Source organism: Cololabis saira, chromosome 8 (assembly GCF_033807715.1).
Source record: "Cololabis saira isolate AMF1-May2022 chromosome 8, fColSai1.1, whole genome shotgun sequence".
NCBI lineage: Eukaryota > Metazoa > Chordata > Actinopteri > Beloniformes > Belonidae > Cololabis > Cololabis saira.
In genome coordinates, this window is record NC_084594.1 from 15,603,433 (window position 1) to 15,630,021 (window position 26,589).

Consider the following 26,589-nt stretch of genomic DNA (forward strand, 5'->3'; position numbering starts at 1 on the left):
GTTTGTTCCAGAGTCTTGTCGTTTGTTCAGATATGACTTTGCAACCCTAAGCTGCACTGTCATCTTTATAGCCGTTCCAAACAGGTCAAGTATTTTTGTTTTGTTATGGACTAAAACATTTAGTCTGTGCCTTGTAAAGAGCCCAAGATGCATCTCTTTCTCTCTCTCTAGACTGACCTTGAGGTGAACCTGCTAGGATGTCTAGACCTGAGAAGAATTGGCAGCTGTCTTAAATGTTTTCCATTTGAGAAGTATCTTGCTCATTGCAGTATGGTGCACTCAACAATACTGGTCTTTTATAATCTTTCTTACATACATACTCGCTGAATGCTCCAACCATAAACGGCCCAATCCTCTGCTTTTATAAAGGTGCTTGCTGATGCTCACGCTTGGTCATCAGCATCAGCTGGTACCTACCGTCTTCAGTCTTATGGTAGCGGAAATAATTATCTTAGATTTTCACTCACGGCTTCTTTATTTAGACTCAGTTTTTGTTAAAAGAGTAATAGCAGTGTCAACGACACAGGTTGTTGTTTGGCTGAGGTTGTAGTTCCATAATTTAAAAACCTGGTTGGGACAAGATGTTTAAAAAAACAACAGGAATAGCCTATGTGCTTTCTTTTGTCACGCGACTATATATACACAGCAGATGAGGCTGTATGTGAATGAAAATGTGAAAGATTTTTGTTTTTTGGCCGTGTTGATTTTTGGCTTTCCTCAGAGGCAGCATTTCTGGTGACAGATTTGAATAAAGGTGCACTTAAGCTCGGATGTAATGCCTTCCTACTCATGTGAATGTGTGTATGATATAGAATGTAACTGGGTTAATTCAGAGACTAATGTGAAGTCTGTTTTGCTGGAGGCATATGCCATGCATCCCACGTGCCTGACTTCCAAATGAATCAAGGCTTTTTCACAGTGTTGATGCCACCAGCGAGTTGCACAGGGATTTTTCAAATACTAAATATTACATCAAATAAGCCTGGCTGTGTCCCGGGTGTCAGTAGTGAAATCACTCTTTTTTTGGCTTGCAAAAATCTCAATTGCTGATTGTGACTACACTTGGGATTCTAAATTTAGATCAGTCTGGGTCGCAGTGTTTTGCTAACAGCCCTGCATGCTAACTGGCTACTACTGTTATTTTAGCAGACGCTTTTATCCAAAGCGACTTACATCTGAGGGAACAAACACATAATTTTGCCCAGGGAGCAATTAGGGTTAAGGGCCTTGCCCAAACGTGGATTTGGACCTGAATGATGTTGGTGTGTATGGTATGTCTGTATGCAGGGTTATTGGTGTATTTGCTGTGTGTGAGAGGTTTTATTGTCCTTCAAGCATTAAGTGTCCGCAGATAGCTTGACACCCTGTAGATTAATGCTAACGCCTACCCAGTGATGGAAGTGATTGCATAGGCTACCTGCATATTTGAATAACAGAGCACATGATGATTCCTTCGCTGTTTGGTTGAGTCTGCATATTATGACATTTAATACATTAAATTAAAATGTACTTATGTTTTTTCACATGAGAGAATATGGAATTAGATTCTTCAGAAATAAATGCTCCCACCTAAGGCATCAAACTTAATTAAATACTTGAAAATCATACAACCCTGCTTCAAATGTTGGGACACTCAGTACGTTTATATGCACTAACAGAAAGTCGAATTGTTGCCTTAATCCGACCGATATCGAGATTTTAAAAGCCATGTGTACACCTTAGCCGGGCTGTAGTCGAACTGAACTGAAACTCTTGAGATCGAGTTTTTAGTGCCAGATAATGCGTCCTAATCCAAGTTATTTCGGCATGTATACGCAACCCATGCTTAGTCGAGCTACTGACGGTCACGGCATCACAACAACACGGTAACAGAAGAAAAAGAGGGAGACTTTGCTGCATCTTACATGCAACCTGATCAGGCTTAGCAGGGCCGCCGCAAGGGGTGTGCGAACCGTGCGACCGCACGGGGCCTCGCGCCCCAAGGGGCCTCGCGCTATAGGCCGGGTTTTTTTTTTCTTCTTTCTTTCCCTTATAAATATCAACAGTCACGTTCCATTACAGACCTAAATGTGTACTAGTCTGTGCATATCAATAAATATATGTGCAATGATGTGCCAATGCTGATTGATGTCTCTGCGCAGCTGCGCGTGTCTGTTGTTCAATACAACTGCGTCAGACCAAGCGCATTAACACAAGGTGCTCTGATCCAGACGGGTGGAGTGTGGAACAAACTGTCACACAATGTTGAGAGAACGACACAGATTCAGGAAATTTCCATCAGGGAATGAAAAAAGAAAAAAACTAGAGAAAGTGGAAGAGTTTAATGCCTCTCTGAAAGGCTCGTTTGATACATTTGTTACAAAAATCACCAATCCGACCGGGTCTCAAGCAGCCGCGGGGCCCCGCGTCGAGGCAAGCCCAAATGATGATGAGGCAGGGGAAGGTATCCAGTATTTTGCTAAAACCCAAAAATTTTGCGCGCGTGAGCGTAGCTAGCGCTAGGGCCCCCCCCCCAGCCATTTCGCACAGGGCCTCGCAAATCTCCCAGACGGCTCTGAGGCTTAGTATGTAAGACATTTCCATAGCTGCTGCATCATTAGTGCCATTTTTTTCGCATGTTGTTGTGCTCCTTCGCGCTTGTTTACTAATTGTACCGGGAGAATGCCAACGCAAAAGTGTGTATGGCGCCACCTAGCGTTGCAGAGTTGAATAATTAAATTGTCTTCTCGCACTTGTATACTTGGATTTCTACGAAACTCCAGTTTAATCCTTGGCTAGATGGTTGCCAATAACTTGATTTAGATGTGCATGTAACCGCACTGTGCAGTCAACAGATAGCAGGACACCTTGTAGACAAATGCTAGCGCCTACCCAGTGATGGAAGGGATTGTTATTCAAATATGCTGCGTATGCAGAGCACATGATGATTCCTTCACTGTTTGGTTGAGTCGGCATATTATAACATTTAATACATTAAAAATGTACTTATGTTTTTTTACATGAGAGAATATGGAATTAGGTTCTTCAGAAATAAATGCTCCCATCTAAGGCATCAAACTTAATTAAATACTTGAAAATCATACAACCCGCTTCAAAAGTGGGGACACTGTGAAATGTAAATAATAAAAACAATCCAATGTTATTCATATGTCACACTCTATTTACAGAAAACATATGAAATATTCAAATAGAAAAAAATGTGTAATCTCCAAAGAAACAAAATGTAACTCATTTAAACATCGATGGATCAAAACACGTCTCAAAGTTTTAAAAGGGAGCTATTTGGTTCTGTGCAGCATCTCCTCTTAACAACGGTCCACGTACGTCCACTGAGGACCCAGTTGCTGGAGTTTTGGGGCAGGAATATGAGCTGCTCAACAGTCCTGGATCTTGCTAGTTGTAGTTTTTTGTTTCATAATGCATCATGTATTTTTCAATTATTGAAAGGTTTGGACGGCAAGCATTCGGTACGAAGCCATGCTTTTGTAATGGTTGCAGTGTGTGGCCTAAAGTATCGTCTAGCTGCATAAGAACATCCCTGCACTCAGAGCCGGATTAACGCAAAGGCAGACTAGGCACGTGCCTAGGGCCCGACAGGGGGGGCCCAGACAGAGGGACAAAAAAAAAAAAAAAAAAAAAAAAAATTTATTTTTTTTTTGTCTGAACACATATTAATGGTTGATAACATGCCGGTAAAAACCTAAGGCATATATATATATGTGCATTATTACTATATTTAGTATACATACATATATATATACGCATACATACGCACAGGGCCGCCGCAAGGGATGTGCGAACCGTGCGACCGCACGGGGCCTGGCGCCCCAAGGGGCCTGGCGCCCCAAGGGGCCTGGCGCTATGGGCCGTTTTTTTTTTTCCCAATTTTTTTTTTTTTTTGTCCTTATAAATATCAACAGCCACGTTCCATTACAGACCTAAATGTGTACTAGTCTGTGCATATCAATAAATATATGTGCAATGATGACGCGTGTCTGTTGTTCAATACAACTGATCAGACCAAGCGCGGACACAAGCTAGTCTGATCCAGACGGGTGGAGTTGGAACAAACTGTCACACAATGTTGAGAGAACGAGACAGATTCAGGAAATTTCCATCAGGGGATGAAAAAAGAAAAAAACAAAAGAAAATGGAAGAGTTTAATGCCTCTCTGAAAGGCACGTTTGATAAATTTGTTACAAAAATCACCGATCCGCCCGGGTCTCAAGCAACCATGGGGCCCCGCGTCGAGGCAAGCCAAATGATGATGAGGCAGGGGAAGGTATCCAGTATTCTGCTAATTGGAGAGTTAAAATTGCGCATATAGACACCCGATCCGACCCGAAAAACCCAAAAATTTTGCGCGGGCCCCCTGGCTATTTCACACGGGGCCTCGCAAATCTCTCAAACGGCTCTGCATACGCATACACATACATACATACATACATATACACATACTGACATACGGTACATACTACAGCACACTTTGTCTTACTGCAAATTGTATTGGTCTTTGTAGATTTTACTTCTTATTTAACTATTCAATTTAGTAATAGTCTGATAGACTGTTTAATATACAACACATGACTTATTTTTGGAATACAAAGAACCAACTTGACCATGACTTTGCTATGTAAAATGTGAATTAAGTTTTATTAGTAACTTTGGTAAGTTTAAGATTTCATAAATAACATCGATGGAGGGGGGCCCAAAAATCACAGGCTGCCTATTGTAGTCCATTTATTTAATCCGGCTCTGCCTGCACTCACAAAGATGTTGTCTAAGGGAGCATATGTTGTGCTAATTAGACATGTATGTCTCTCTTTGCATTCATGTTTCCTTTCCAGATGTGCAGCCCATTCATAGGCACCACAGCACTCTTGCAGGACTTACAGCTGAGTGTTGACATCAGTCTGGATGACGAGGTGTCTTCTTCAGCTAAAATTGTATTTCAAATTCTGATTCGAGTGACCACACTATCCCACTTCACTTCAATCCATTTTAGAGAAGCTTTGTCCCAGAGGACATGGCTGCATTTCTGGATCATGTTCACAAGTGGGTTTTTCTATGCATGATATCATTTTAACCTGCATTTGTGAACGCCGCCAATAGCTGTAGTGGACGATTTAGATTTCTGGAAGTATCCTTGACTCTATGCAGTGTTTTCCATCACAGAATCACATCTGCTTTTAAAGCAGAGCTCCCTCGGGCCCCAAAAATCACAGGCATCTGATACTTATGTTTGTCCATGGTTTTCCAGGTCCTCAGACACTTCCAAACACATTATGCACTGTAGATGAAGAGAGATGCGTGACAATGTTACATGGAGGAACATTATTCTGAAATTGTTCCATAATTTGTTGACACAGTTTTTCACAGATTGTTGAATCTATCCATCTTTACTTTTTGAGAGAATGCTTCTCTGAGATCCCATTTTTATACCCAGCCATGTTGCCAAGCTCTTATCAAACAAGATAATTGCTTACAAGATGTTCCCCAGATGTGTCTTTTTAAGTAGCACTTACGTTTAGCAGCCTTTTGTTGCCAGAAAAGATCCTAACTTATTCTGACGGCAACATCACAGAAAATGTAGTGATTAAGGATTAAGGACATCCCATAAATACGTTTCATTGTGCTGCTGTTCTGTTATCCACCAAATATCAGCAAATATAGATAAAGAATAACAAACCTGAAGATATATTTTGTCTCAAAAGCCAGGGTCCTGTTAAATAAACATTTGTGGCTGTAAGTACCAGAACAGCTCCACCGAGCTGCTCGGTAAATGACCGCATGCAGCATTGTGCACATTTACCTTACACTAAGGAATTATCTTATCGTGAGAAGGCCAGATAGGCCTGAATGAGAAATCAGATACGCACTGAGAAATGCAAAATCTCAGCCCCATGAAGTTCAATTTATTCAGTTTAGCTGGTCAGAGAATCTGCTGAATGTCTAAATGATGCTGAGTTTCTAGGGATGCTAGATAGTAAGTCACTTCATTGCGCTGCAGCGTTTTTGCTGAGTGGTGGATTACTCATTGAATTGCTGTCCATGCTGGACTGTTGCTTGTAATCCATCATTGCAAAGCAGCTCGCCTTCACCCCGACACTTCCAGCAGCAGCAGCAGCAGCAGCAGCAGCAGCAGCAGCGGTGGCAGCAGCACAGTCCTAACTCCTCACACGGCCCCACTCCCTCACTGGTTTGGTTTTATAATTGGTTTTGGCTCGGCCACGATGAAGGAAGGTTAGCTGTTTTTCATGAGAAAATGCTGACACATTTAAGTTTGAGCTCCTTGGTGTTTTGTTGTTTGGAGTAATTGTTCATGTTTAATTCAAATATGTGTCAATTTTCACCAGTTTTTTGTTTTTTTTCTCTTGTCATGTTTGTTCTTTAACAGATTGAGAAGATCATGACGTTGATTGGGGCAGGCATCAAAACATCTGAAACCAAACAGCCCATACGAAGCTCAGGTAATGATTTCAACAGTTTTTTTTGTCTTGAAATAGACTTTTTTTTCTTCTTCCAAATGGTACAATTGCTTTGTAAATAGTATGTGACAACTGACTCCGAGGTTGTGTCTCATTCCTATTTTAAACCCTGCTATCAGTATTTATATATTTATTTTAATCAAATAGAGGGGAATAGTGATGTTCTCAGCAATGACTTTTCCAAATATTCAATAAACACCTTGAGAGAGAACGAGTGGTTGCCTTGTTTTATTTGCCGCAGAGATTCAAACTGATATTACTCCGGATTCTTGATAACTTTCCATTTTTTTCAGGAACAGAAGCCTAAATTCCCTCTCTGTCATTATTTTACATGCAATATCCCCATAGTTCTTGATGTGAAGGTGGGTTTCCTCAAGTGTCCTTCAGGCAGTGCAGAGGTGGAAGACAGCTGGCATCGTCTCGGTTTGTTTAGGTAACACGTCCGAGCTGAGGCAGCGTGAACCAGTTCCACGAGACGATTCGGCTATGAGGAGGTTTCATCACGTTATGCAATGGTGCTCCTCTGCACAGGGCTGCTTTTTACACGTCTCGTCAGATTTGTTTGGATAAAAACTTCATTAGTTATGCGCAGTGTGCTTCATGGGCCACCAGCATTTGCTGACCACAGCAAGGTGCAACCCCCCCCCCCCCAAGCTTAAACACAGCGAGAAACAGTCTAAAGATTAGGCTGGAAATTTGACTAAAAACATGCAGACACACGCCGGGAGGAGGGAAGTTACTCAAGGACCATTCAACCCAGTGTGTCAGAGCATCACTACGTAATTACTGCGTAGTTCTGACATCTTCCCATCATCTCTTTATGAAGGCTGAGAGTGACACGTCTCGTGATATGAAATGAAAATAAAGTCAGCTCATTTGCTAGAATATCTCATCTCTGATTTCACATGTTAAATTATACTCTCAGTCACCAAATGGCATGAATAATGCTAATTTATTTCAGTCTCCGACTCTTTGAAAGCAAAGAGCAGATCATCTAAACAGTTAAATATCAGTATCATTTCAATGATTCATTTGAATTGACGTTACACTGGGCCCAAAGGAAACGCGATCCGAACAAAGCTGGTGTCCATGGATGCCTCAACCAACTCCACTTCCGGCTCACTGAGTATTCTTACATTAATTGCTATTCAGCAAAAAACAGCAAAGTCCCGAAGATACGCATTACATAATAGAAAATATGGTGTTTGTTTTTCCCTCTACACTTATAGGTGTGCGCTATTTATAGAGCCCGTGTGAAGAATGGCATGCTGAAAGTGTCCCAGATTCAGCTGAGTCATGCAGTCGTGGCGAGATTTTAATCGGAGATTGAGCACGAGTAGTTCTGGAGGTTGTGGAGATGCTTTTGTTGCGGTTTTTGGCACGAGTTTATTTGCAAAAGAGGTCATATTTCTTTTTTTTTCTTTTTTTTACCCCTTCAATAAATTGAAAGGAAACAAACAGGTACCCGTCGGATTAATCAGGATGGGGAGGGAGGCAGGGAGAGACGAGGGGAGGGGCACGGGAGAAGAGTAAACACACCAAGATGAAAACAAAATTTGCAAATTGTCATTCCACTTTTATCCTTTTCTCATGACACAGGCAGGAAATTCTTATCATTTATTCTTGCTTAATGACTTTTCATTCATTTAAATGCGTATACTCAGGTGATAAACGGTCAATTCATCTTCTGGAAGCAGATTTCTGAAGGACAGATTAGTTTTTGGTTAACATAAATTCTGCACTCTCAAGGCTGCAGTTGTTTGTGGGTTTGTTTTTTCGTTTTTTTCCTCGACTGTGCGCTGAGAGCGAGTAAATGAGCTTAAAAAGAGAGGTAGCGGAGAGAGAACACAGCTAACAGGAGACGTCGGCTGGGTTTGTGTACAGGCGCACGCTGACGTTCAAAGGGAAAAGTGTCCGCCTTCAGTTTCACTGAATTAATTCAGCTTTGCGGCTCATTTTCTCCACCGCTCGGGTGTGTTGACAAGTAGCTAGCGCTCGTCTCACGCGCTGATAAAGCAGCACAGCTCTATCTGGGCAAAAGCTCCACCTGCTTCTCCCGTGAAAAGAGGCCCTCTCGGGTGCTCCCTCCGAGCCAAGGCTGGACTTCACACTCACTCACTTGGAAAGATTTGAAGGCTTTGGCCGTTTAACGGGGAGTGAGGCAGCGACCCAGTTCCCCCCGCTGAGGACCATCAGATACTCTGTCAGTAATTAGGCCCATCAAGCGTGGGAGGTGGTGCAGCCTCAAATGAATGGAAGTCACTGGGTGGGGTGGTTTCCAACAGCTTTCGTTTGGATGCTGCGTTGGAAAGATGAGGAAAGCATTAAAAAGGGAAACAGAAGCTGTAGTGAATCGTAATTAGTCCACTCCAATCCTTCTAACGTCCCATTACCATCTTATCTCACTTAAATGTTTCGCTGCCTCCTCCTTTATTGGTCTTTTTCTGTGTCTTATCTGTCTTTCGCTCATTCTCGCTTCCCCTTCCGCTCTTCCTCATCGCTCCTCCCGATAACAAACGGCGAGCGCAGGTCTTTGTGGATAACAGCCGAGTCATGTGCGACTGACCTGGCCTTTACCTTGCGAGCTGCTGCCAGAGCAACGGCGGTATAGGTGGCCAATTACGGAGCAGGATCAATCAATAGCCCTTCACTCATTTGGTTCTGGCTGGATCTCCTTGCTCTGACTGACTGGCTGACAACCCGTCTGGGAATGCGTGAGGTGATTGCAAAGCCTGCATAATCACGCTCTGCCCGTCGTCGTAGCCAGATAACGCCAATATTGGCTGCGGTGAATACTCCACCGTAGGTTGTAGCTGTTACAATCTGTCAAACGGTGCTGTGTCAGTCTTTCTTACCTGAAAATCGATTTACAACATCTCACTTGTTCATATGTTATGTTTTATAACTGCTCGATGTGACATGGACAGCTGGAAGTAGATGATGGAAAGTGCTTTTTTCTTTTTTTGTTGTCATGCTACGTGGTTGGGCAGGATGGAGGTTTCTCTCTTCTCTACAAGTGCATCAGAGACTTTGCTGACTTGAATCAATGCTGCCCCCCCTTGTCCCATCATCAAAGTAAGATGTAAATGAATTAGAGCCCTCTGGTAATAAAGAGATGGTTAAGGAGGCTCTTTGTTTCAATATCGTACAGAAAAAAAGAAAATGGTGTTACTCCTGCAGAGCAGGGATGAGGTTCCAACCTGGTTAAACATTCAAGTCTTCGTCATTCTTTGCATTAAAAAAAAACGAAAAACAATAATGATATATATATATTTTTTTTAAAGCCAAGCTGCCAATGCTTCTTCCTTCCTTCTTGTGGTGTCTCTCCTCCAAACGCAGGCTCGGAGAGCCTCTGTGCAATTCTAATCAGGCCAGTGGAGGAAATGAGAGGCAAAGGTAGGGTAAGGTTAAAAATGTGTCTGCGTTTGTATGACAAAGAGAAAAGGGGGCAAGGTAGAGGGGTAAAAAGGATGGAGAAGGGGGTGAAGATAATGAATAGAGCGAAAGTATATGCGTTTGGTGTTTGTCTGCGTGTTTGAGAACAAGAGGCAAAGAGCGAGACAGAGTGAAAGAGGGAGCAAGCCAGAGAAGAGCGAGAGTCAGGCAAAAGGGAGGGGGACAGATCTGGTGGGAGAGAGAGAGAGAGAGAGAGAGGTGGATACGTGGAGCAGCACCCCTCTTCATCAAGCAGCATACGGCAGCCCTGCAGTGCGATCACACAGCATGGGAATCGGGCTATGAGAACGAGAGAAAGAAAGCAGAAAGAGAAAAGAGCAAGAAGAAGGAGGGGGGAGTAAAAAAAAAAAAGAAAAGAAGAGAGCAGGAGAGAGAGGTTGTGAAATTGGCTATGAAAAGGAGGGGATGATCACTGGGTCTGTTGCCTGGCGTGGAAGGACGTGGATGAGGTTGAGGCTGGTCTGTGGTCTTCTGAGCTGAAGTAGCCGGCATCAGGACGTTATGCTCTGTGAGCAGTGAGGGTGTGTGTGTGTGTGTGTGTGTGAGAGTGTGTGTGCGAGCGTGAGTGTGTGTGTGTTCCAGGAGCAGCTGCTATAACTGCATCAGCGCTGCCTGCATGTCTCACACAGGCGAGGGATGCAGCAAACCTCTGCCCTGAGCACTGAGGCTGTGAGCTGCACCCAGCAAGGAGAAGAACCAGGTGGGAACCAGGAGCCGGGTGGGGGGAGGAAGAGGAGGAGGAGGTCGCCTGCCCAAACTGCACCGTGGTCCAGCAGAGATCCTTTTTTTTTTTTTTTTTTTCCCCCCCACCAGAGTCGAGAGGCTCACCTGCCGTGCCGTGGTGGATCTGAACCTGGATTTACTGCTTTGAGGGGATGAGCAGCGCGTTCCCCGGCGGAGCCGCACAGACAGCCGCCTGCTGAAAGAGCGTGGATGCTGGGCAGCGCGGGGAGCACCGGAGCCACCAAGGACACCGAACCTTTTCCCACTGGCAGACAGCTTACCTGGAGCTTTATCGAGGAATATATTCTGGGATTTGATTATGAATTGAGGAGTTTGGAAACAGCGCACTGTGGAAATCCTAAGCCAGCGCCTCTTTGATGTGGGATTTACAGTACCTGCTTTTACTCCGTGCGGCTCTGGAGTAAGGACGGAAAATGATTTGAGCAAATTGTGTATTGCTTGATCAAACAAATAACACCTTGAGTACCTCAACAGTACTTTAGTATGCTGCTACCTTCATTGTATGAGCCTTGTCCTAGCTCTCACAGAGATTGACCAATGAAGCCATGGGACTCAGCCAGAGCTTTCCAAGTATGTGGTGAAGACCCTGTCAATTCCTTTTGGGGGAGCGAAGTATATCAATTTTGATTGTAGTATAACTGACAGGGAGATTTGTATTTAAATCTTAGTATTTCATGAATGATATATCAAAATGTCTGATTTAGTGATAAACTATTTCTATTTTCCGTCAGCCTAAAAAAAAACAACCAAGTCTTTTGGTTTGTAACGTGAGGGATTGTTATGGTTTCGGACTAGCTGGAGGTGTGTTTTCATTCTTGCTCATCTGCTTACTAAAGGAATGTTTAGTGAACCCTGTTTGTTGGAAGATGCCGTAGTGGCTCAGTCCAACAAAACTAACACCGAGCTTCAGATGGGCGTCCTTCCCTGCACTACCTCCCCCCTCGCCCGACTTCTCCAGTCAGCCACTCTAACACCAGTAGGTGTGATACTAGCCTAGTCGCTCCCCTGCAGGGGCCTGAGCGGCGCCTGCAGCACGTCCCGTCCTCCCTCCCGTGTTTGAGTTTTGCCGGGCCCCCGCCTGAGTCGTGGGAGCCCCCTCACCCCCGGCCTGGACCCTGTCTCCCCCCCACCCCGCCTGGTGCTGCTGCACTCGGCTCTGCCTCTGCTGGCCGAGGATGATGTGGCAATGCCATGTGTCGTCCTCTGAGTGCCGCTGCTACCGGCTGAACGGCTTCTCCCTGCTGAAGCGCTTCCCTCTCTCGGCAGATGGGGCCTGTGGTAAAGCCCTGGACCAGCCGGTGGGAGAGTGGCTGGAGCACGTGGGGCTGCCGCAGTACGAAAACAAGTTCCTGCTCAATGGCTTTGACGACCTACGATTCATGGTGAGTCACCTGCGGCATGCCATCCGGGAGGTCAGCTCCAGTTTGCATCACCCCGTCTCCCCCTTTGTCAGTCCAGCTCCATTTGTCTCTTTATGTCACCACTCGGCTTACTCACCCTCTAATTGTCTCGTGGAGGCTCCGCCCCCTCCCCCCCCAACCCCTCTTTCACATTCACTTTACCTTTCATCCCGTCCGCATAACGCTTTCCCCTTTTCCCTTTATAACGCCTCTTTACCTCTGTGCCACCCATGACCGGTCCGGTGGAGATTTATCCCTCCTCACTGAATTCTTTTTAAAGAGCATGGCCTGCCACCAGTAGGAAGAAAAATGACGACAAAAGCCCATTAGTTGTTTTTTTTTTCCCCTCCTTAGTCCTCCCAATCATGCCATTTCTCTTACTATACAGCTCTGCAGTTACCTCATTACCAATTATTTAGACACTCCAGATCTGACCTCTGTGTAGATGCAGTTAGATAATCAGAGCAAATAAAAATGTAGATGTTCCAGGTTTGCTCACCAACGTTCAATCAGTCCTTCAGCCACTATTCTCTTCACTGTGATTGTGGCACTAATGAGACCGTTTCAATAACGGCACATGGTGTGACTGCACCTCTGCTGCATGCGCTGCTGCTCTATTTACCAATGATACACTCGTGTGTAGTAAAACCTAAGCCATGTGATTGCTTGCACACTGTGATTTATGGTTATAGATGTGTTGTCCCATGGCTGTTGCAAAACCAGGATTGCACTTTTTTTTTTTTTTTTTAAAGATGTTGACGCATTTTCAATAAATGGTTTGGATTTTTCAAACAACTATGTTAGATTACATTTGAATAATTTCCCTCAGATGTAGCTGCAAGGACGTGCACAATCTGACTAAAAGCATTATCATGTTTCCCGCATAGATCACTGCCGGGAAACCGGATAGCGCAATATTGAAGCGCTGTGGAAAAACATTACTTTTTTTTCTTATCCAACAGTCATGTTCCTCCGAGAACATGGCTGTAACGGAGTAAATAAGTAAGCCCAGAGGGTGTATGTGGAGATTTCTCAGACCACAGAGCGGTATTAGCGCCAGGAGCTGCTTGTTACATCTGTTTGTCACAGCTGAGCTCCGTTAACAGAGATCAGCGAGCTCCGAGAAAAAGTGGCTCCATTCAAAAAGTGTTCCAGTTGGGAAATTCGCCTCTCGCTTCTGTTCTTCCTTCTTGGGAATGAATGAGATCGCAATATGCCAGGAGGTGTAAGAGAGATCAAAATATAACAGAAGTCCTTCAGAGCGCTGCTGCTGTTGTGATCTCGAGTGGCGACAACAAGGTCACCAGAGTCGCACGCTCCTGCGTTTGTTTGTAGTAAGGCAAGACAGGTGGGTTATACAACATGGATTACCAGCGAATGACTGCATCTTTACTGCCTTTATACTTCTATTGATTAAAAAGTGAAACGTCAACGATAATGACAGAACCAAAAGAGTTCTGTAAAGATCCTGCACATCCAGCGTTGCTAGGATTCAAGATTTGTCAAAGAAATAAACTACACAGAAACAAATTCTTGTGTTTGTGCCGTCATCCTTATAAGGAAAGCTACGGTGGCTGAGACCAGCCATTGCTGAAAATAAAAGTAATGCTGCAAACAGAAACAAACGCCGCTGCAAATAAAAGAAACGCTGAAAATATAAACAAACGCCGCTGCAAATAAAAGAAACGCTGAAAATATAAATAAACCCCGCTGCAAATAAAATAAAAAAACGACGCAAATAAAAAAGCCACAACAGAAGTTACCGGGGACTATTTTTGCCGATGCACCGGTGTTGCACATTAAAAATTACACGTAGAGACGTTGAACACTAACCTTTTCACTTATTTTCTCGTTCGTTGTTCTTCTTATTCCTCGCTCTTCTTATTTCTTGCTTTTCACTTACGTCCTCTTCGTCCTCTTCTTCTCCTCTCACGTAAAAAACACCGGTGCATCAGCAAAAATAGTCCCCGGTAATTCACTTCCGTTGTGGCTTTTTTATTTGCGTCGTTTTTTTTTTATTTGCAGCAGCGTTTGTTTCTGTTTGCAGCGTTACTTTTATTTTCAGCAATGGCGGGTCTCGGCCACCGTAGAAAGCAGACCGTCCTTCTCTTCGTCAGCGGTTTTCAGAGTCCATGTTGATGAAGATTACTGGGGAAATGACGTGACGTGAACTACGGGCCATTATATATTCAGATGTTACTTTTCATGCCACAGCTAATGTGTCTGCCGGACGCCTTCAAGGAGATAAATCGTTTGTCTCACAAGGCAAATTACCCATGGATATCTCCAGGCATGTGGAGGTTGCAAGCAGCGGAAAGGTCAGAGCATTAGGGAGGTGTTTTGAATGTTTCATGATGTGCCCTTTTAGATTACACCACTTTCATCAGATGTGATCAATCAGGACTCATTTAAAGGGATTCTTTGCAAAACCAATTTGGCGGATCGGGAGAGGGCAGCACTGTGGCTCATTTTCAATTCGGCTTTCTTTGAAATGACTTGACTGCAAGGGCACCCGAACAGCGTATCCTCCACAAAGTTTGATTTTACAAACAGACACAAGAGAGTTGGTCCTCCATTCAGCATTGCTTCACGTATCCACCAATTTCAACTCGATTTGGCGAGGGTAGTTTTCATGTTGCAGACAGAAAGATGAAGCCACAACGGATCCCTAATATAAGCGTACTAAAAAGGACTTTTCCGTATCTGAGACCAAAGCAGATGATTTTACATACTGTATGCTGGTTTGTCCATAAACCTGGAGGAGAATGAAAAGTCTCCATAGTACAGTTGTGCAGAGAAAGGACTCCCCGGCGTGTGAACCGTACTGTACCTACAAACCACCACTGTCATATGTGAGGATGTGCTGTACAGCGTTGTTTGAAAAGTTTTTCTTTGTACCTGCTCACCACAATGAGGAAACAAGCCCTCGGATGAGTAGGCAAGGCTCTCTGCACACGATGATTGCTGTGAGATGTGGCTTTTGAGGGATCATAAATTATGAACAGCTGTGTGCCCATTCTCATAATTTTTACAAGACGATTATCACTTTGCGCTCCTTTCATGCTACCAAAAAATGGGGCTCCTATGGCTTTTCGGTCTCTCTGCCTTTATACTCATATTTTCCAAAATTCAACATCATTTCTTGCTCCTTTTTCTTAAAAAAAATAGCGCTATGCTCTGTCGCTCTAATTTTCAAATTAATGTGGCAGTGAGACAAATTGTCCAGTAAAAAAAAACCTCTTAGAAGTCCCCATCATGCCTTTACGTCGCATCTTCCCTGCATTAATGTTGCATCAGACTCTGCCGCCCCTCCGTTTTCAGATAGTATAATGTGAAATTGAGGATACGTAGTGTAGCTCATGAACCTTTTTCTTTCGTCATTTCATCGTTACGCCCGCTGACGTTTGAGTGACAAAATTTGAGCTTCTGTGGGGCAGACAAATAGAGCGATTCTGATTCACTGCCGCTTTAACTGCATTTAGTGCAGATGAAGGACTTCTACCGTGGCTACATCTGCAAGTCACACCTAATTAGATCAAACCACCATAAGCTATGTTAACATGGAACCATACATTACTGTCACAGCATGAAATAAGTTTTAAGAGTCTCCTGAGGCATCATCAGACTTCAAACTCTGTAAATTAAAGTGGAACATCTATTCTGGGCCTGACTCTCATGTGACCCCACTTTATTTTGACCGATATTCTAGAAATCAGTGAATAATCCGGCCGCTGCACCCTGACCACGGGCCTGCAGACCCTGCTGCATTGGGCTAAAAAAAAAAAAAAAACAATCCAAAGAAGGCAGATTGAGTAAAGACCCCAGAACATTTTAACATTCCTACCCAAGCAGGATCAATCTGCAACAATCCATGGGGAAAAACACTTTGCGCCCCATTTTCATGGTACTTGAATGGAGGAGACAGCAAAGCGAGCTGGAGCTGTGAATGAATATGAACATCCTTTTGAAATAGACAAAAATCAGCTTTCCAGTCAAGACCGCAGAACGCGGAATACAATCATTTTACAATTTTCCGAGTCCTGAATCAAGCAGCAGTTATGAAATGTTGTGAAATATGTATGCAGTCGTGTGTTCCACAGCGAACCGCAGCAGCAAAGAGAGCAGCCGTTATGGAGGCTTTGTTCTCTCTGAGTCGCACCAGATTAGATTGATTACTCCTGGCATGCACAATTTATTTGACTTCATTGTCCTCCCACTCTCTTGTTAGTGCTTGTATCCGAGATGTGCACAGTCAGTGTGTTCACAAGCTGTGCATGCTAGGAGCACCTACAACTTCCCCCTCTGTCACTGTGTGGGGCAAGTAGCGATCCTTTTATTGCCCTGATCAGACGTTTTTCAGGGTGGGAAAATACTGCATGTAATGTGCGTGTGACTGAGCTGTACTGCAGAAAATAACCGATACACCGCTTTGGTCCATATACCGAGTTGTTTCTGTGCTATCATTATTGTTTGCATGTATTTGATGACTACGTATGCTTGTGTGGACGGATTGATCTGCGTTTCTCTCGTGTTTGCAACTGCAGGGGAGTAACGTGATGGAGGACCAAGATCTCAGAGACATGGGGATCACTGACCCAGGACACCGAAAGAAGATCCTCCATGCGGCGCGGGGCTTGCCAAAGGTACTTCACATCATATCATAAACCCAAGATATATATTAAAAAGGCAAAAAAAGATACAAACACTTTGGAAAGTCTTGCCTATAATACAAAAATAATTCTGTTGAGGGGCTAGAGTAGCAGCTGTGCAGAGAAAGGACGAGAGAGGAGCTCATTTTAACTCTAAAACCACTCAAATGTCATAAATTTCATAGCAGCTTGTGCGAAAGGTATTTTGTTTTACTCCACATCACCACGGTGTATAACGCAACTGCTCAGCAACACAGACTGCGCTGCAACACGGAAAGGTCGTGTCGTAAAGGAAACGTAGTGACAAGGTGACTGTCTGCTGAAGGAGCGAGTCAATGTGAATATATTCAATAAAGCGTTCATGCTACGGTCCTCACTCTGAGCGGTTGTTAGTCTCGCTCCCTCACTGATTGTTCAAACCGACCACCGTCTATCTCAGGTAAAACCGTCACTTGGGGCCTGAAATGTGGAACAAATAAAGATTGTGCCCCTCAATAGCAGTGTGTTCTAGACTAAAATAGAAACCATCTGCACATAAAAGCAGACATTTTCAGTCAAGAGACTGGGATTGAAAAACGGCAAAGCGAAGCCCTATTTTGCATTATTAACACATGATTGAAATTTTAATCAAGCTATTTGAATTGCATAATATTTTTTGGGAGTGTAGCACATTGTGCAAATTGATGAAGCCTGTCGGTCTACGCTGCAAAACTGATTTCTAAAAAAGTACAAAGAAGCCTTGTTCTGAGAAAAATCTCTCTCTCGCATTTCTTGTGTAGTAGTGAGAGCATTTTGCTAGTTTTAAGAATTATAGTCAAATAAATCTTTTTTACCCTACTGGCAGGTTTTTTTTTTTCTTTTTTTGTGCAAAATATAAGACAGTTTGACTAGATTTAGTAATATTAGGCTTATTTCTAAGAAGGTCTGCTTTTGCTTTAGTATGTTAGATTTGAAATAAAAAAATAAGACTCTGAAGATCTTATTTATATATTTTTATATATACTCTCTGTCTGTTTGTCTGCAGGTGAAAGCACTGGGCTGTGATGGCAGCACATCTCTCGCCTCGTGGCTGGATTGCCTTGGCCTGCACGAATATCTGCCCAACTTTCTTTCAAATGGCTACCGTACGCTGGAGTGTGTGAAGAACCTCTGGGAGCTGGAGATTGTTAACGTAAGAAAACAGTGATTACGTGTCTGTGAACTCAGTAGATACCAGTCCATTTCAACTTTCAAATCTTGTACTCTTTTAAACCTCTCACACACCGCTAGGTTCAGTTACAAGGAAACATTGACATGTTGCTCGTGTATGAGGCACTTTAAACTTCAGTATTGATATATCAGCAAGGTGAAGAATATGCATAAAACTATAGCAGGACTAAGTAGTTAGCAATCTAGACCACAAACAAACACCTTTGTATCTTAAAAAGACAATAGATTGAGACAATAGATAAATCCACATCCCATTTAGGTTCAGAATGAGTTCACATGTTGACACAGTGTGTGTGTGTGTGTATGTGTGTGTTCTTGGTTATGTTACATCATGAAGACCTTTCCGGTACAATACACAGAACCTAATTTCTGAAATGCTGGAGTTAAATCCAAGGTGTGAACTAAGAAGATTAAGGTTAGATGTGGGATAAAATTGGTAATAGTAAAGTAGTAGGTTGGGTGTTGGGCTAGACTTCCCTCATTGAATGAAAAGTAAGTTACCAAGGAAGTTAAGGAAACCTGCTGAATAAGACAGCAAATGAATACAAATAAGCAAACAAACTAAAGAAAAACATCAAGATTTGACTGTGTGAAGTAGTTTTTGTTTAGTGTGTAAGAATCAAATTAGTTGGGAAGTTCTGCGTTACAGAGATTTCAGGAACAACCTTGTTATGATTTGGTTTGGCTACACTATACGTGGCTTTCTTCACATTACGCACTATTACTTTATTTAGAATTGGAGTCCAGCAGATTGATACCTGATCACCAATAGCTTGGTGTCCAAGGTGTAAATATCAAGACCTATTCATAATCTGGTCATTACCAGGTCCTAAAATGAGATAAAACAACTTCAGGTGAACGACAGCACACCAAGTATTACATTGTGCCAGAATTTATTCAACAAAAACGGAACCAAAATGAAGTATCCGTGTGCGAAAGCAGAGGTTGTCTGCAGTTTGCTGGTTTGGACCGTTCAGGTGAATGTAAACACAAATCCAAGGAGGAACGACATCAGCAATGATGTTTAAAAAAACTATTGTGGTTGGATTGTTTGCCAGCCAGTTATTGAGTCGGCCACGAACTGCCCTGCATAAGCCGAGAGTCATCGGTCCGATTGCTAAAGCTCAGCCAATATCAGATCATTTAACAGCACAATGATCCCAAACCCAGCAGTAAATCCACAATTGACTAAAACCGTGAAGTTTGCGACAGTGTTGACGTCCAGTTTGTGTGACGTATTGTGACGTCAGCATGACGCGCCACCAGAGAAACAAAGCAGCTGATCAAACATGTTTGATACCCGATCAGAGAGCAGAGTGGGAACTGCAAATAAGTCTATTTGTGGAATCCATGTAGCTCACATCTGTCTGTGGGCCTGGTTGTGCTAAAGACCAAGATGGTGGAGATAGAATAGTAGGAACAGCTGCAGTAGCAGCAGCAGCCAAGCCCGCTGCCAATGCAGTGTGTGAAGGATGGCGTCCAGCAGACCGCGATGCAGAGAGATGGGGGTGTGAGTGCAGGGCACATTACTCTCCGTGTGCAGAGGAGCAGAACTGCCTCGGAGCATTTTGGCAGAACTTACTTTGCCCATTACATTTCTTACATCCTCTTCAGCATATTACAGCAAATGGCATCAGGCTTCGAGATGATCTATGAGCCGGGTTACGCTCCCACAAAGTCCCAAGGTTCTCTTTGCATACTGGTCTCAGTGGGTTTCTGTAGACGATGATAATGAAAACAGCACCACAAATCTAGCGAGCAGACCTTGTTGCCTCTTCTGCCTCCGACTCAGGCTGAATAAATAATTAAAGCCATCAGACAAAAAAAAAAAAAAAAGAAAAGAAAAGAGAATACATAAGTCTGTTCTGGGAAATTTTGTACCGGGAACATAATTGCAAATGTAACATTAATCACCCGACATCCGTCCTTACTGGATGAGCATGAATGTTAATAACCAATTTAACAAAATATACAACATTAAAATGATATGTATGAGGAATAAAATGAACCTTTTGTTCCTCTGGTGATTATTTAGACACATGAGCGGACATGGATTTTGTTAACAGTGGATATAAATGATACTTTAAATAAGAAAGCATATATTTCAACATTAAAAGAAAACTGCTCTATCTGCCGTAAATTACATTACAGAGACTCATAAGTTGGTGAAATCCTCTCAGGTTTTTAAGCACAAATGTCCAAAAATGGTGTGTGAATAATGGAGTGTTCCAAGAAGGACACAGTGTCGTACTTTAGGCTTATGGCAAAACAGATTGAGGCTGAATTATTGACGAGAGTCATTTCTGTTTGCCTGTGGATGGCTGCCAGTGAAGGGTGCGTGCCATCAGCTCTGTCAGTGTATTTTAGATGTATCTCTGTTCACTTTGTCTCAATAAATTCTGCTGCATGTGATACTGATGCGATGATGCAATGGAAATGCTCACTCTGTGCTGTGATGTTGTCCTCTCTAGGTAATTAAGATTGGTCTTCTAGGCCATAGAAAGAGGATCATTGCCTCTCTAGCAGAGAGACCGTATGAGGAAGCTCCCTCCAAGTCTCGTCGCCTCTCCCCAATTATGGTAAGAGGATGGTACAATCCTAAATTGCTTTTTAATTTATTGCAGACTGTATAAAGAAATTATATTCCATATTTTGTCTAAAAAAAATAGTCTATACAAACATCAGAAAAGAAAACCTTATTAATAACTGTGATACAATCCCACACTATTGAGCTGTTGCTAATGACGCCACAAGATTTTTTTATGCATACCAGCACTTAAATCCAACATAGGGTGTTACATCTTTTTTTTTTTTTACAACACAAATTTTATAAAAGCACCTGTGCAAAAAGTACTTAGAATTGTTGAAATTGGATAAAAAAAGTTATTTAACTTCCTATCTATTGTCAATAAAATGCCTTACAGTTCAAAGTTTCACTTAGCTTGATTTTATCAACAAAAACAACAGAAAAACTGCTTATTTCTTGCGTTCTGCACAATTATAGCTACTTTCGGTTAGAAAGTAAAAAGTGATAGAAAATGAATCATAACTTAAACATAAGCCTATGATATCCATATAAGGAGATTTCTATTGTTCCCACGACAATTTACCATGAGTTTCTCCAGCAGGAACTGTGTTGCTTGAGTTCTAAGGGTTAAGCACTGTGGTGTGGGAAAAATACTGTCAGCACCGGTTTGGTTGGTACGATAGATATACTACACATCTCATTCACATTAACAGTGCAACTATGAAAAAACCTGGGCCATACCTGCAGTTTTCATTTCTTGTTTTACTTTTTTATGTGTGTTATTTTTCATTAGACATTTAGCCATAAAGTTAAAAAACACAACTTAGCCCATTGTGTTTCTACACCAATGAAAACAATGGATCCTCCAGTTTCTGGAGCAGACGTCTAAATTTGGAGTGACATTTTTCTGAATTCTTACGTGCACAACAGTTAAATGCATTTGACAGATTTCCCAGGGAGATTAAACTCCGGGGAAGAGAATCGTATGTCAAAGATTAAGCTTGGATGTGGATCAGGGAAATAAGGCCATGTAGGAAGTGCGGCCAAGTCATTACTGTGTTTTGTGTTGGTGTGTGTGTGTGTGTGTTTCAGTTTCACGACCTCCTGTCCCAGACCACATCTCCCCTCAGTCAGATGGACCCTTACACCAGTCGCTCCATGGACACACTCCTCCCTCAGAGTGAGTCGGACCGGAGGCGGAGAGGAGTAGACCATGACTGCAGCATATCCCTGCGATCTTATAATGAGAGGCCGCGCTCTGTAGTGAGTTCCAGCTTCTTTCACTTGATTCATTGCCGGGCAATCCATCTACTGCACCTTATTTTCAGTGAGTTAAAAGCAAAAACTTAGAGGATGCTGCACACTTTGTCAGAGCTGTTCTGATCTTCTCTGCTATAGTTAGACCGCAGAGTAAGTCACACTAAAATAACATTGAAATTATGAAATACTTTAGGAAGATATACACGACATAAGACATGTTTTATTTTTCTATATAAAATAAAACACAGAAAATACATGAAAATAAATGTCTTTAGCAGTTTCTAAATAATATTTTTTAAATATAATTAATCAAGGATAATTCTTTTTAATTATTTTTTTTTTACTGTATCAACTTTTGTTTTTGATTATGAGGGTGGTGCAGAGGTCTCAAGTATCGTGAAATTCATGCATCATAATGTGAAAGTATATGTGTCCTCCACCAATTGTCTTTGACACACTGATTAAAGATACTTTATTAAGAGATGAAACCCTGATTCTGTCCCAGAGGACTAAAACCACCGATGTGAAACATGAAAGGACAGGGCAGAGTAAGAGACAAGACAGTGATGGGTGCAGTGTGTGCAGTATGGTGACTGTGTGGTGTGTTGTAGTTAATGTGTGGCGGATTATTACAAAAAGAAAAGCCATGCAACATAAGACAGACAGATGAATATAAATGAAGTAAACAGAACAGGGGTAAGAATAATGGATGAATTTACAAACATATACTGTAGGCATGCATGTACAGATGAGAGGACCTATATTTAAGTAGCACACATACCTCAACACACATGCACATCACTGCATACCCGTTTGTGCAAATATGTATTCAGATATATACTACTACTACAGCTCATAATTATTATTTAATACATAGACATACGCAGATACCAATATGTAGACATAGACTCACACACACACACACACATATATATGCCCACGTGAATTTATTTCCCTTCAGGGATTAGTTAAGTATTTTGAATTTTAATAGACCTTACCAGGGAGGCTGAGGAGTGTGATTCCTCTATAATTGGAACTCACCCTCCGGTCCCCCTTCTTAATGAATACCAATGAATTCATTGGTTATTAATTGATGTTAAATATTGTTTCCCTAGTAAACCGTAGCAGTCCACAATAAACATGTGTATTATATATATATATATATATATATATATATATATATATATATATATATATATATATATATATATATATATATATATATATACACATTTGTTACATTAACTTTCTGATTTGACCATCTATACAAATCTATACATGTATTTATATGTATGCATCTGTTGTTTTATGTGTTTTATATCCAAGCATCTATAATGTTTTGATCTAAACATATTATATGATTGTAGTGTTTACTACATACCCTTATATGGTTAATATACTTAGTGTTAATAGCAGTATTAGTGCATACATGTAAATATAAATACATACGCACCTGCACACTTGCATGTAGAAATACATACAAACATATATAAATGTATTTGAATACATAAGCACGTATACACATACTACATGTACCCACCTAAAATGATAATAATGACATTAACAATAATAATTTTGGCAATAAGAATACCATTAAGCAGCACCGATGAACGGGCCTTCGCACCCTTGTGCACGTTCAGGCGTGCTGCAGTGGAAGCGCTTGTATGACTTGCATGTAGATTCTTCAGGCCTGGACATTTAGCGGATGACACCAGCCACGACTCTCTATATCAAACCATTTAAAAGTTATGGCAGAAAATAGGGACTATCAAATATTGACCAATCAGAAGAAGGGCCGGGGCTAATTTGCACCAAATATGTTCAAGGACTCAAAACCAAGTCCGATGACACCACCCACAAGTCTCTATGTCAAACCATTCAAAAGTTATGGCAGAAAGTAGGAACTATCAAATATGGACCCATCAGATGATGGGGGGCACGCTTTATGGTGTCTATCGTCGGCACGGTAACGCTTTTGACTGAGAAAAGTAATGCGCATCGTCACAGGATCGAGAAGCACATTTTGATGTATAAAACACCTGGGTGCACGTTACGGTTCGGGCGAAGAAGCGGCCGAACAGATACAGTTTTCTAGGGGGCGCTGTTGAGCCATTAGGCCACGCCCATTAATGCAAACCGTGATATATCAAGCTTTTCGCCAGGCCTGGCATGCGTGCAAAATTTGGTGACTTTTGGGGCACGTTTATGGGGGCAAAAAGGCCCTCATTTCGTCGGAAGAAGGAAAAAAAAAAAAAAAAACTAGGAAAAAAATTCCTACAGATACAATAGGACCTTCGCACTGTAAGTGCTCGGGCCCTAATAATGACAATAACCACGGTAGTCATTATCACCACTACAACACCCAACTTCCTCATTTCAAGTTGCCTCAGATCCTCCGACGGACATGATGACGCTAGCCGCACCCCGCCACAACATGCAGAACAGCAGAGGAGGCGCCTGTGGCCAAGCCGCCACCTCCAACACGAGGCCCAGGGCGAGCACTCATTTTAATTTGACAAAAATATGCATTTCTGTTTGACATTTTGACAGTTCACCAAAATTATCTAAAAGAGTTTCCGTATTTTGAGTGATAACATGGACTTTAAATAATTTGTGGGAAAGATACTTTGAACCCTGGCATTTAGTCTTCTGGCTTGTAAAAGCGACAGAAATTTAAGACAAGTTTAGCAACCTAAGCTGGACCCACCATCCCTGAGGGCTGATTTGAATGGATTCATTAAAGTTCCATCATGTCATGCCATCATGTCAGAGAAAGGAACATGCATCCAAAAGAGCAGATGAAGTGAACAGACAGTCAGTGAAATTAGCTCTTCCAAAGGTTTGGATGACATCAGGCAAAGTTCTCTAAACATATACAGCAAAAACATAAATGACTAATTCATTTTCTGAGTTGCTTTCTGTCTTGAGTCATTCGTTTGGATTTGTATAATATCACAGAAAGTCAATCCACGACAGTGTTGAATTATTGCACTGCCCCGCAGTCGTTTGTTATCTTTATTGACTGTCACACATTTATTTTAGGTTCCCTATTTTTCATTGGTGCTTCTGTGAGCGAATGAACCAAGAATAACTCTGTGATCAAATCTGAACATTTGCTAAAGGTCAAAGCGTGTAAGAAACAGCCAAGCTGGCATGCTTCAGTTTCTGACTCACTGAGGTTAGAAGAGAAGACACTAAACAGAGAAGAGAAGCTGCTGCCCAGCCCAGTTTGACAGGTTCAATCTATAATCTTTTTCCTAAATCTTAGCGTCCTATTATACGAAGTGCGTTTTTCCCTGACAAGTGATTTATGAAAAACCTGAATGCATACTGCACCGACCTATGGTAAAGGGCCAATCATGAAAATTTATAAGCCGACAAGCATATCAAAAATGGATGGTTGTAAAGTGCTGACCAAACAGACTGCAGCTGCTCTGACACTAATATACTAATATGTCAGAAGACCTTTATCTCACACTCTTGACCAAGTCACACAAATCAGTGAATCTGCAGACAAACAGGCGACGCGTTTGCTTTTGATTTGTCACCCAAGTTGCCAAGGATTACACAGCCTTGCCACTCTTTTTGTTGAAGCAGGGAAGTGACAACAACAGAAGCATTTCAAATGTTTTGTGTGTCAAATGTGGGTTTAGTGTCTTTTTGTTGCATTTACCAACCTGCGATCCTGCGTCTCTGCAGGACAGACACAGCGAACGACACAAAGAGTCTCGATTAAACCTCCGGCCGCCGAGCCAATCCGCCACGTATGCCACAGTGTCCGCCTGGCATCACCAGCCCGAGAAACTCATCCTGGACTCCTGCGGGTACGAGGCAACGGTAAGTCACCTTTGCTGTCTTTGAAACAGCACAGAGGTATATTTACAACAATAACAAGCACCTCTAATCCTCATGATCATGATAGTTTTATTTAATGACTGTAATTCTATACTGTATAAAACTTAATACTAAGTCTGGTTTTGATGCTTTCTCTTAGTACTTAGGATCAATGATAATCAGGGATCTGCGGGGGATTGAATCTACACAAGATGCTTGTGCTAAAATTAGGGTAAGTACGAAAAGGAAAAACTTTCTTTAATGAACTTGCTTGGACCTTTTGAAGAGTCAATAAAAAATGTTTGGTTGACAATAGCAACCAGTAAATCAAAATAAAAGGTGATTATGAAATAAAAAGCTTTAACAAAAGAAAAATCTATGCATAAAGTGCAGCTGATAATTGTTTTTATCTAAATCACAATGATTGCATAAAAATCACTGTATTTTGTTGTGTCACAAGCATTTTTTCTCTTTATGTTTGATCTGTCTTTTCCAGAAATCGAAGGACTCAAAAAAGGGTCCAGTTGTCATACTGTCCATTACGTACAGAGGGGTCAAGTTCATCGATGCAGCCACAAAGGTAACATAAGAAGTTATTTGTGTGCATTTGTACTTACTGGTCTGCCTGGCCCAAAGGCTGCGGTCGACTTTTCCCGCTAGTGATGTCACCACTGACATCCATCCTGTCTCCACCAGACTATCGTTGCAGAGCACGAGATCAGGAATATCTCGTGCGCTGCCCAAGACCCAGACGACCTCTGCACGTTTGCATACATCACCAAGGATCTGAAAAGCGGACACCACTTCTGTCACGTCTTCAGCACTGTGGAAATAGTAAGTAAAGCAACTGTTCAACAAACTTCAAACAGCCGTTTGGGAATTCATCAGTGAATCGTTTGTCTCCTCTGTGGTATGTCAGGTTCCCTGCAGTGAAGCCTGCATGTGGGCATCTTATATACATCATTTTCTCGATTGGCTCATCAGATGGCTTGATTTGAGTTCCGTCCCTGCTATGCTTGGCA

At 42.2% G+C, this 26,589-nt stretch overlaps 1 protein-coding gene across 8 annotated transcripts in view; it reads left to right on the forward strand.

The window, feature by feature from the left end:
- anks1ab (ankyrin repeat and sterile alpha motif domain containing 1Ab) overlaps nucleotides 1-26,589 on the forward strand; it is a 57,562-nt gene that overhangs the window by 16,464 nt on the left and 14,509 nt on the right. For all 8 annotated transcript variants that reach the window (XR_009782967.1, XM_061726877.1, XM_061726878.1 and 5 more), the window contains 10 exons: nucleotides 6,398-6,470; nucleotides 11,955-12,070; nucleotides 16,633-16,731; nucleotides 17,762-17,908; nucleotides 20,418-20,525; nucleotides 21,566-21,736; nucleotides 25,433-25,570; nucleotides 25,728-25,799; nucleotides 26,064-26,147; nucleotides 26,264-26,401. Coding sequence is in view for 7 of the 8 variants with exons in the window: in XM_061726877.1 (XP_061582861.1) it covers nucleotides 6,398-6,470; nucleotides 11,955-12,070; nucleotides 16,633-16,731; nucleotides 17,762-17,908; nucleotides 20,418-20,525; nucleotides 21,566-21,736; nucleotides 25,433-25,570; nucleotides 25,728-25,799; nucleotides 26,064-26,147; nucleotides 26,264-26,401 (1,146 nt within the window). In the remaining variant the exon portion in view is untranslated. The remainder of the gene's footprint in view (nucleotides 1-6,397; nucleotides 6,471-11,954; nucleotides 12,071-16,632; nucleotides 16,732-17,761; nucleotides 17,909-20,417; nucleotides 20,526-21,565; nucleotides 21,737-25,432; nucleotides 25,571-25,727; nucleotides 25,800-26,063; nucleotides 26,148-26,263; nucleotides 26,402-26,589) is intronic.